Source organism: Bubalus bubalis, chromosome 17 (assembly GCF_019923935.1).
Source record: "Bubalus bubalis isolate 160015118507 breed Murrah chromosome 17, NDDB_SH_1, whole genome shotgun sequence".
NCBI classification, from domain to species: Eukaryota; Metazoa; Chordata; class Mammalia; order Artiodactyla; family Bovidae; genus Bubalus; species Bubalus bubalis.
This window is the reverse complement of record NC_059173.1, coordinates 62740154-62752191: the sequence shown is the minus strand read 5'-3', so window position 1 is coordinate 62752191 and position 12038 is coordinate 62740154. Positions and strand designations below refer to the sequence as shown.

At 41.7% G+C, this 12038-nt stretch overlaps 1 protein-coding gene across 9 annotated transcripts in view; it reads left to right on the top strand.

Annotated features, from left to right (window-relative positions):
- Positions 1–272: 272 nt before the first annotated feature.
- NR3C2 (nuclear receptor subfamily 3 group C member 2) overlaps positions 273–12038 on the top strand; it is a 437470-nt gene continuing 425704 nt past the window's right edge. For 4 of the 9 annotated variants that reach the window (XM_006044233.4, XM_044930658.2, XM_044930656.2 and 1 more), the window contains exons 1-2: positions 276–620; positions 6241–8005. In XM_006044233.4, the coding sequence (XP_006044295.1) occupies positions 6243–8005 (1763 nt within the window). In that variant the 5' untranslated portion in view covers positions 276–620; positions 6241–6242. Of the gene's footprint in view, positions 621–6240; positions 8006–12038 lie in introns of all 9 variants that reach the window. The other 5 variants (XM_044930655.2, XM_044930653.2, XM_044930654.2 and 2 more) reach the window with 3 other exon arrangements.

The following is a 12038-nucleotide window of genomic DNA, read 5'->3' as shown; positions in this document are numbered from 1 at the left end:
TGGCGTAGCCGCTGCCCTGCACCCCGAGCGGCCTCCGCTTCTGCGGCTTTAAGGGAGCTGCCGAGTCCAGGCTGTGTCGCAGCAACTTTGTATCAGTCATGTCGTCCTCCTGGTGACTGACAGCCTGGATTGTCCAATGAGAAGCCCGCCTGACCCGTGCAGCGTGGAGCCTTGCTTCCCCCCGGACCAATGGAAAGGGCCCAAGGGGGCGGGATAGCAACCTGAACTTTTTATCTGGACATGTGACCCGCTTTTAAAAGGGCCGGCCCTGAAGCTGGCCCACTCCCCCTCCGGGCTTTCGCCCGCCCTCTCCTTCTCTCTCCCTCCCAGCTTCCCCCGCCCTAGCCCTGCCCCTGCCCCTGCCCCCTCCTCTCCACCCCCCCGCGCCCGGGGTGTCATTGGACGGGTGAGACGCAAGCCAACTTCAGGCTGCTCCGAGGAAACCCGTGCAGTCACCTGGGTGCAAGAGCATTGCTGCCTCGGGCTCTCCCGCTGCAGGGAGAGCTGCACTCGCTGGCCTGGATGTGGTTGGATTTAGGGGGGCTCCGCAGCAGGGGTGTCGTGGCGTTGGCGAGCGCTGCAACAGGTAGACGCCGAGAGACGGACCCCGGCCGAGGCAGGTGTGTAGGGGTGTGCGGCTGGGCGCCGCTTGCCCGGCTCTGCGTGTGGCCGCGGCGCGGGAGCGTGCACTTTGCAGGGAGAAGTGGCTGCGTAATCCGGAGGCACTGTCAGTAGGGTGCTGTGTGCTTGTTGTTTTGTTTTGGTTTTCCACTTTCCCCCCCTTTGGCCGCCAGAGGACTATTTTGGGAAAGTTTGGCCACTTTGGATAAATGCCCTCTAACGAGCAGCTTTCTACCGCCTTTGGCAGTGGGAGGTCTGTCACCCTTCCTTTTCCCCAAAGATGAATTTCGGATCGTTTTTATTGTACAGTTTTTAAAGGACGTTTGAATAATATTTCTTTCCTTTATAAATTGCGGAAGCACCCAAATCTCAGCCAGAGGTGTAGTGGAAAAAGGGCAGTTGAAGGAGATACAAATCCCGACAGATTCTGTAGGAAAGGGGCTCTGGAAATTCGTGCATTTCCCGTGCCTTAGGATTCACGAAACTCCTGAAAGAGATTATGCTTTATGTGGCATCAGTTCGAATTCTAAAAGCAGGAGAGAAAGGATGAAGCTTCTTTCGGTGACATCCGTGCCCTGCTACTGAATTTAGGTGCACAGCTTTTCCTAATGAATTTTAGAAGACCAGGTTTAAATCGTAATGGTTTACGGCACCAAAAGGTTTAAGTATTTGTTATAACATAGAAGTTAGGAAAACTTTGATGCCAGACAAGTTTGGAAACCACTGAATTTCAAAGGCAGTAAATTGCATTTTCATATTTGAATTGGCATTTCTCTAGGTGCTGTTATTGATGATATTTACATAGTAATGCTAACAGCATTCTCCATTTGTGAAATTCTGGGAAGTTTTCATTTTAGATTTGACTTCATGACAGGCTATCATGGAAATGCTTGAGGAAAGAAGTTTTTTAAAATAATAAAAGGGGAGCTTTTTCCTTTAAGGGAGAAATAGTTTAGTTTGGGGCTTTTGGAACGATCAGGTGGCTCAGTGAATTAGGTGAGTGAATAGAAATCAGGTGTGTTCAGTTCTAACTGGTTCTCTGGCTCTCTTAGGTGACCTTGGGCTGATTTCTATCATTTATTTCATCTGTTAAAACAAGGAACATGGTTATAGTTAAGTAATAGGGATGACAGCAAAAGAGTTACAGTGAACTTTTACAACTATGCAACCAATACAAATTATAAAATTCTTAAGGTTCTGTCTTGAGGATGTAATATTAGAGTCAGATAACTATAGAAAATGATGTATTTGAAATGGAACTGTGTTTGGGAGGTTGTAAAAGTGAAACTGTTTTCGGATAAAATATAAATTTGCAAGATTCTTTGTTAATATTCCTGAAACAAACAAACAAAAAGAACTACTTCCTTATGGGAAACTGCAGTTTAACAGAGTCTGTAAGATATAAAAATTTAAAGTCAGGTTTTCCTTTTGCAAAAATAGTGTTTAAGAGCATATATATGACAAGGTAGAACTGTCAGTATTTGTCCTTCCTTTCCCTGTGTGAAAGTTCCTTCATTTTAAGAGGGGAGGCATTTGCCTGAATATTAAGGGACCTTCATGTTTTTTGTCTTTGCCCCAAAGGGAGTATCTGTTATAGTTTCCATTGTAAGAGAGACAAGCCTGATTTTACATAAGTAGATTTGTATATCAATATCTGTTTAATCTTATACTTTAGTAACAAAAACTTTACCTTTACCCCCTGGATATTAAGTTCTATGAAGATCATATTCATCAACAAATATTTTCAGTATTTACTAGTGATTGACTAAAAATCTGCTCAAGCCATGGAGCTTATGCCAGTTTCAAAAAGACAACCTGGATTTCCTGGACGACATAGGAAATTACTTCCTAACTGATCCATTTGTTTTATAGAGAAGATCAATTAAGATAATATAGGACAGAATAGTATGGAAACTTACACACTACCATATGTAAATAGATAGTGGGAATTTGCTGTGTGACTTAGCAAACTCAAACCAGGGCTTTTGTGGCAACCTAGAGGAGTGGGATGGGGTGGCAGGTGGGAGGTAGGTTCAGAAGGGAGGGGATATATGTATACTTATGGCTGATTCATGTTGATATATGGCAGAAACCAACACAATATTGTAAAGCACTTATCTTTCAACTAAAAATAAGTACATTAAAAAAAAGAAAGCAAAAGATAATAGGGAGAATTCAGCATAAAATATTTCAATAATCATATTTTTAAAAAAAAAGCCTGATCCTTAAAAATATTTCCAGTGGAAGCCATGCAGGTGCTAGCCCTAGCCCTAGATATCTTCCGTTCTTTATTGTTGGTTGCCAGCCTTTATATTCTTTGTTGAGAGGTGTATTAGGTTGACAGATCAAAATGTCTTAAAGCTAATGTAGATTTCAGCAAAGCCTTTGCAAATTCTCTAATGATAGCCTTGTCAATAATGTGGTGAAATGCAGGCTGGTTTGTGTTATTGTCAAGAGAGTTCAAGGCTAGCCAAACAAGACTTGGAAAGTTGTGATCAGCTGCATGATATTAGCTGATAAGGTACTTCCTTGTAAGAGTGCTTTAAGATGGTTCTTGCCTATCAGCGCTCTCATAAAGGTTCTCTTCAAATCTTCATATAGCCTTATGTATCTAAGACACGGCTCCTGGCTTGAGGCACAGTGATGAAAATTGTCCCTCAGCATATTAGTAGATGTTGTGTGAGAAAAAAGAAAACAGGTGCAGTGGCCAAATTATTTAGGGAACTCTGAATTAAAAAGGAAATGGGTTTCTGTACCTTAGAACTTCCAAGAGTTTTAGCATGTGAATTTCCACCGTGAAGCTTCAAAACAGGCAGTGAGTGATTATCCTTTCCTAAAGACAGTTTGGAGAAAGAATTTTTGGAGAGAAGTCTGGATGACGATGATCCTTCAGACTCAAGGCAGATGGTCCTGTTGTCTGGGAGACTGTAGGTGTGGGAGTGGGGAGGGGTGAACTTGTGGAGACCTTTAGTAAGGGTGCCAAGGCAGGGGTGATTTCTGGGCATTTGAATAGATGGTGGTACAATTCACCAAGACAGGGAATGTGGGTTTAGGAATAGGATTGGGGTGTGGGGGGATGATACACAGAATGTGTTCAGTTTTAAACAGGAATAGACACATTTCTTGTGGTTTGATGAATTTGGGACTGAAGTATCTATCTGTACCTTATCTATACTGTTCCAGTTTGGTATGGGGAAGGCTGAATATTTTCAGAAGTAGAAGCAGCACATATTTACTGGTATTTTTCAACCCATGGCTATTACTAAATGGTTTTTCAGTAAGGTACAAAAGGCCAGTATTAGCTGTTTTGGTCCCATTTCTCTATATTCAGTTCTTGGCTTTCATCCACACTAATTTTTCCTGCTGGAATTATCAGATTACCTTCTCAAACTTCATAACTTGGCTTACTTTCTACTGTTTTGTGATTGGGAATTTATAGAATAATGTTCTTTAAGCAAAAACATGCTACATAATTGGGAGATTTCAATGTTCACAAATTACTGGGTATTGATTACTTTATAATAGTTTAACTTTTTTTATTTGTACTATGCTGTCATCTTGGGGTGCAGTGGTAAAGCTGATAAAGTTTCCTCCTCCTGGGAACTTAAAAGCCTAGTGTAGAATACAGAAAAGTAAGAGGTAATTATGATCTTCGGACAATTTGGGCATTAAATTTTGCCAGAGAGCCCTGTGATATCTGATGCCAATTTATTTAGTAGAGTCATTATATCATTTTTTCCATGTTAATATAATTTCTGGAGCAAAAAGTCTTCCTACTCTCTTTTTAATGAGAAGAGGGTAGGGTGGGTGAAGATCATGAGTGGCAGAGTGGGGGGAAAGGACTGAGAGGTCTGAAGTAATATGTGTTCAGCACTGCAGAAACTGCAGCTTTTAGGTCAGGACCTTTATTTGGGTCAGAGATTGTTTATACACCTGAAAGGATTTGAAAAATGCATAAAGATTTTAAGAGTTCTATGCATGAAAATGGACAAATGAAATTTTATTGAGTGAATTAATTTTCTTTGAGAGATGTTTCTTTAGAGTGGTGCTTCTCAAGCCAGGGGTGGTTTTGGCCCCCCTCCCCACACCCCTAGGGGCTTTTGGCAAGGCTGGAGGCATTTGGGGCTGTCACAGAGGGGCAGGAGGAATGCTACTGGCATCTAGTGGGTAGGGGTCAGGGATACAGCTGTACATCTTACAATGCACAGGAGAGATCTCAACAAAGCATTATCAGTAGGGCCATGGTTGAGAGACCTTGGTGTAGACACCTGGGATCAAATTCCAGCTCTGCTGTGTGGCTTCTGCCTCGGTTTTCCCAGTTATATCATTTGGGACAGTACTTCTGCCAATCTTGTAGGGTAATTTATAAGGGTATGTACATTAATATCTGTGAAAGGCTTGTAATAGGTCATTGAACCATATCATGCATAAGAATTATATAAATACAGCCTGTTATGATTATCTATAGAATAAATTTATAGAGAGAGCCAGTAGATAAACTAGTATGTCTAAAACAATCCTGGGGACTCCTTGAGGATGGGAATTGAGGCTGTTTTGTTTATCACTGTAGATTCAGTGGCTAGTTGTAGGCCCAGGATGCAACACACACTTGGTGAATCTTTGTTGAATGAATGAACACATAAATTGTCAGGACCCATCTCAGACTTCCTCCATTAACTGTTGAGAATGAAACTGGCTGGCTGGAGTCTTTTCAGCAGAGCTACCACTAGGTCAGGCGCATGTCAGAGTCCTTGCCAGGACTGAAATACAGACTAGAGTCCTGACATTCTCAACTTGTCATTCAGCCTCTTTGAGTTATGGACTAGCTTAATTAATCAGGATATATGACTCTTCACTGTTCAGAATTGACATTAAATTATCTTCACCAAAATCTATTTTACGAAAATCTTACTGTTTTGAAAATAATCCTCAAGTTATCTTGCCTGTGGTCATTCACGGGATGACTTTACATTGGGAAATGGTAACATTAATTACATTTCCTCATTGTTTTTTAATCAAGTCACATATTAGCTATGAAAAGCAGCTTCCATATGCTGGAAAGACTCCAAAGACTTTGGCATTAGATTTAGTTTTAAACCTGACTTTGTCACTTACTGTGTCTTTGACCTTGGGCAAGTTGCCCACTTGGTTAAACCCTCAGTTTCCTCTTTGGATGCATCAGGAGTCCCCAAGATTACTTTGCATATTAAATAAGTTAACATTTGTAAATATTCTTTGGAAACTCTACAGGCTGTATTATAGCAAAGATGTTTTATATGTAAAATTTCCTCCAAACTCCAAAGGCTGTAGTATATAGTAAAGATGTTACTTGGATGCAAAATAGTTTTATTGCTTGCTCTGTTATAGCAAAGATGTTGCTTTTATTTAGATGGGAAATAGTTTTATTGCTGCTTATATTCCGGTTTCTGGACAAATTATAGTCAGGACTCTTGTATCAGCACCTAAAAAGGTAATAACATGAGTATAACTGGAAGTATTGCTTATCATCAGTAGAATATGTACTTATAGCTCAGTCAGTACAATTTCAGAATGTCTTTTAGAGTAACTGTTCTATCCACGACTCTAATTCGATTTTTTTAATATAAATTTTTATGTTAGCTATGGAGACCAAAGGCTACCACAGTCTCCCTGAAGGTCTAGAAATGGAAAGACGGTGGGGTCAACTTTCTCAGCCTGCAGAGCGTCCTGCCCTGGGACCCGTACCCACGGAGCAGCCGGATGAGAGTAACTACATGGAGATCGTCGACCTGCGCTGCGTCTCCGGTGCTATTCCAAACAGCAGTACTCAAGGAAGCAGCAAAGAAAAACACGAACTACTCCCTTGCCTCCAGCAAGACAACAGTCGGTCTGGGATTTTACCATCTGATATAAAAACCGAGCTGGAATCAAAGGAACTTTCGGCCACGGTGGCCGAGTCCATGGGCTTGTACATGGATTCTGTGAGAGAGGCCGACTACGCCTATGATCAGCAGAACCCACAGGGAAGCGGGAGTCCGGCAAAGATGTATCAAAACGTCGAACAGCTTGTGAAATTTTACAAAGAGAACGGCCACCGTCCTTCCACGCTGGGGGGTGCGAGCAGGCCCTTGAGGTCCTTCCTGCCCGACTCTGGGGGCTCTGTTAATGGCGGGGTCATGCGCAATGTGGTGAAGAGCCCCATCCTAGGGCACGAGAAGGGCCCGGCAGTTTGCAGCCCTCTGACCCTGTCATCCTCGGGTTGCAGCCCCGCCAGCATCAGCTGTGTGTCCTCCACTTCAGCCGGCTTCGGCAGTTTCCCAGTGCACAGCCCCATCGCCCAGGGCACCCCTCTGCCATGCTCCCCCAATGTGGAGACGCGGGGCTCCAGGTCACACAGCCCAGCGCATGCCAGCAACGTGGGCTCACCTCTCTCCAGTCCGTTGAGTAGCATGAAATCCCCGATTTCCAGCCCCCCGAGTCACTGCAGCGTGAAGTCTCCGGTCTCCAGTCCTAATAACGTCACTCTGCGATCCTGCGTATCCAGCCCTGCAAACATCAACAACTCAAGGTGCTCCGTTTCCAGCCCTTCCAACACAAACAACAGATCCACGCTGTCCAGCCCAGCCGCTAGTACTGTGGGGTCTATCTGTAGCCCTGGAAGCACCGCCTTCAGCTACACTGCTTCAGGCACCCCGTTGGGATCCAGTGCAGCCCGAGACGTGGTTCCCAGTCCAGACACCCAGGAGAAAGGTGCTCAAGAGGTCCCCTTTCCTAAGACTGAGGAGACAGAGAATGCCATCTCCCATGGTGTGGCTGGCCAGCTTAACATCATCCAGTACATAAAGCCGGAGCCCGACGGAGCTTTCAGCAGCTCGTGTCTAGGAGGAAACAGCAAAATAAATTCTGATTCCCCCTTCTCAGTACCAATAAAACAAGAGTCAACCAAGCATTCATGTTCTGGCCCTTCTTTTAAAGGGAATCCAGCAATCAACCCCTTTCCATTCATGGATGGCTCATACTTTTCCTTTATGGATGATAAAGACTATTATTCTCTATCAGGAATTTTAGGACCACCTGTGCCAGGCTTCGATGGTAACTGTGAAGGCAGCGGGTTCCCCATGGGGATAAAACAAGAACCGGATGATGGGAGCTTCTACCCAGAAGCCAGCATCCCTCCATCTGCCATCGTTGGCGTGAATTCAGGTGGACAGTCCTTTCACTATAGGATTGGTGCTCAAGGTACAATATCTTTATCACGATCAGCTCGAGACCAATCTTTCCAACACCTGAGTTCCTTCCCTCCCGTCAATACCTTGGTGGAGTCGTGGAAATCACACAGTGACCTGTCCTCGAGAAGAAGTGATGGATATCCGGTCCTAGAATACATTCCAGAAAACGTATCAAGGTAAGTCGGCCTTTTTCTCCAGTTTTGAAAAACCATGGCTGTGTGAAATGCTGAAGGTTAGCATTATCTTTGCTGTGGATAAATTCAAACACATTTCAGTCTCCTGTTTCCTTTTCAGCATGTTCATTGTATGCTTACCCTTTAGCTTGTTGGTGTGTTAGAAATGTATTGTTGAGTCACTGAGTTGTATCCGATTCTCTGCGACCCCATGGACTGCAGCACTCCAGGCTTCCCTGTCTTTCACTATAGAGAAACCAAAAATTTTGAGTCTCAAATGTTTCCATCGATTTGGAAGGAGCACGTGTAGGTGTTGTACATAGGTCTTCTTTCCCTTTTGCATTGCTGCTGGTAGGTAGGTATTTAAGATAAGTTTGTTTCCTAATGCCTGCTATTATGTATGCTTTAGCAGACTAGTGCTAGGTTTTTTTTTTTTTTCTTTAGCTGTATACTGGTCCACTAACATTGCTTTAAATTGTTTGCTTTGTGGTCATAAGTCTTTTTTCCCTGGAGTTTTCTTTATTAATCACTTCATTGGTTGTGAAAAATGAAATGAAACCCCAAATCTGTTACCCACAAGCTCCCCACCCTTTTCATCTTTTTCTAGATTGGTTAATCGTATGTAAGTTGTGGTCTTCAGCACAAATAAATCATTTCCTTAACTCTGGAGAGCTTTTTAAAGACTCAGCACATCTAAAATTACTAAGTGGCCCGTTTTGCTTTCCTACTCTTTGGAAGTGAAGTATGTCACTGCAGTTTCAGATTGGTATATTTATAACTTTTAAGATCTGCAAGGAGACATACTTTACTTACTGTAAAATATCTTCTTGGCTTTCCTTCTTGTAGATAGCATATTGTATATATTTAGAAAAAACAAGGGAGAGGTTTCAGATAGGACTGTAAAGGGTGGTTCTAAGTAATACAGTGAATACTTATGTTGGACTTTGCTTCAGTACTGTTTTTATTACCTGGATATGGTCAATGATCCCTTTATTGAACATATAAAGAATAGATTTCCTAGATATAGTTCACAGAGGCTTCTAGGAAGATGTGGCTATTTTCCTTAAAAATTTGTTTGGTGGTGAAAATGTCCATTCCCATCAACAAAACGTAAGATTGACGTGCATTCTGTGTTCTTTCTCCTTTGGTTTTTTACTGAAGCAAAAGCAAAAACTTTTCATTTGTGCTTCCTTTTCCTCTTCATTGACTCATACCTCACTCCTCTTGCTTTTATGGAAGCAACACATTCCATAAAGGAGACTTACACGCTCTTACAGTTCTCAGTAGCATGACTAGTTAATCCTAGACTCACACTGTTGCTCTCTCCTAAATTCTAAACTCTCACAAATGCTGAAATGGCATAGCTTTCGTCAGAACCAAGCTCAGCAGGTGCTTTGCTTTCCTTTCTGAGAAGGATGGTTTGCATTAAGTGATGTTTGTAGTGGGTTAGTTGGAGGGAGTTTGGCCTGGTAGTTAAGAGCGTGGCTACCCTGGTTGAAATCCCCAGCTCTGCCCCTTAACTGCTTTGTGACCCTATGCACATCTCTTCACCTCTCTGGCCTTCAGTCTTCTCATCTGTAAAAAGGGAATTCAGTAGTCAAGACAATGAGTTAAATTATGAGAAGCCCTTTGACTATCATCTGGAATACAACATGCATCATAGAGTATTATATACATTTCAGCAATTACTCTTAGCATTTAATGGGATTGTTCATAACCTTTAGTTTCTATTTCTTTTAGTGTTCTCTTTTGTACATTAAATGAAATTCCATACAGTCTTTTAAAGAAATGTACAAAGTGTAAGGAAATAGTTGTTGATAAATTCCTGTGATTAATTTCTACCTTTTTATAGCTAGGCACTCTACGTCTCTATTTATGCTCTTTTAGTTTTGAAGACCATTGCTTTGGGTAATGATATTTCTGGTAGAAACACTAGCCAGATGCTAGCTAAAATCATTAACTCTCTTCCGGTTGTTCTGTATCCTATTTATACTGTTTTGTTATTTCCGGACTCAACTCATGATGCCCCTCTTGGTGGTCTTGGGACCCCTATAGCCTTACACATTCCTATGAATCGGTGACTTTGAGCCTCCTCTGCCTTTGTGGGAAACTGGGGTATTGTAAAGTTTTAGATTACTGATTTAATTAGATTACTAATTCCTTACAGCTTTTCCTGGTGAATATTACCCAAGTCTATTTGTTTTGATCATTCTCAGAGGAAATACAGACTTTTTTTCTGGATTTCAGTCTACATTTTATATTTAATTTAATCTCATCCAAGCTTCATTATTGGCTTCTTGTTTTGTGATTTTTGGACCAAAATCCAACTTTTCTGCCTACTTTGTAATTTATGATGATGTTACCTCATTCCAGGTAATGTCAGATTAATGAAAGATTATAAAGGATCAAGGCAGGTTGTAACTGCTTCTAAGTTTCATAACATTCTTTATCTTTAGGTTGAACTCTGTTTTCTAGTAAATGTCAAAGTATGGTTTGGGGTTTCTGAGACCTTATCCAGCAGGGCCACAAACTCAAAAATTGTGCATTGGTAGACGAGCCATGCAAAATGGAGGATAGACCAATGGTTTTTCTAAAATAGTGCATGAAAAGCTCACTGATACAGTTCCAGATTCCGTGTGGCAACTAAGCTTTAAGAAACCACTGACTGTCTGTTTCCACTGTACTGAAGGATCATATCTCCATTGATCTGAGATGACCATTAAAATGCTTCTCCTTTTTTCAACAACATATCAGTGTAAAGCCAGATTTTCTTCATATCCTTGAACCAAAACACATTAACCACAGAAGTAGAAATGAGAATCTGGCCGTCGTCTATTAGGTGAGACAATAGACTTTCAAAAGTTTTTCGTTCTGGGAAACACAAGGTTTTTTTTTTTTTTTTTTTCCCCCACTTATGCATGTTTACATTAAGGTGTGATGACTTATTTTAAGTGATTGAAAAGAAGTACTCGTTTTAATTTGTAATAAGGTAAATATCAGTAGATAGAATACACATAAACAAAAGATCTTGACCTCAACACATTTCCAAGAGTGGAAAGGTGTCCTCAGACTCAGAAGTTGAGAACCGTTGGTCTATCCTATAAAACTTTGGTGGTTCATGCAGAAAGAGGATATTATGTTATTTGCCTTAGCTTAATTGAATGTTATGCTGAAGAAGCGGTGCCTTGTCCCTGCAAGGACAGTGATTCTCATCCAGTTGAGTTTTTCAAGCTGATTGAAGTGAGTGATGGCCACAGAGAGTGTATCTACTGCAGCCTTTGAACGTTCTGTGAGAGTGTGACCAGAGGCAGCTCTCAGAATTTCCAGCAGGTGGATTGTCTTGCGTGCCACACAGGGAAGGACAGGGTTGGCCAAAAAAGTCTGTTCCAGTTTTTGTACCATCTTATAGGAAAAACCCAAACTAACATTTTGGCCATCCCAATATATGATGACGAAAGTTGACATAAAACTCTGTGGTAGACGCTGGACCCGGTTTGGTCATATAGATGGAGGGTCCTCTGCGCACTTGGACACAGACGGAGCTGTGCGCTTGAGTGAGTGGCAGCGTCTCTTAGCCTCTGTTTCTTCATCTGAGAGAAAGTAAGTTGACCGAGATGCTCTCCTCTGAGGACCGCCAGCCACCCTACTGAGTGTCTGTATAGTTTCCTTGGAGTCGTGTATGTTAAGAATGAAAATAGAAAAATCCCTTCACATATTTACTAGTCTGGTTTCAAGTTTATCTTAATCACCAGTTCAGCTCTGTAGTTTCCAGGGCAGTTGTAATATAAAAATATCATTATCATTTAAAAGTAAGGATGAGTGAGGGTGACCTATCATTTTGCTTGGAAAAGCCATTTTATTTTCAAATCAGAACTTTTCCTTTCATAAAACTTGACACTTATATGATGAGTTTCCTGTTCTTTTAAATTTGCAATATTCCTTTTGGAAACAGGGTTAGTCTGTTGACATAACACTGGGTGTTTATGGCAATGGTCATAGTCACTTTGATAGCATCATAACACAGTGCTAACATTGA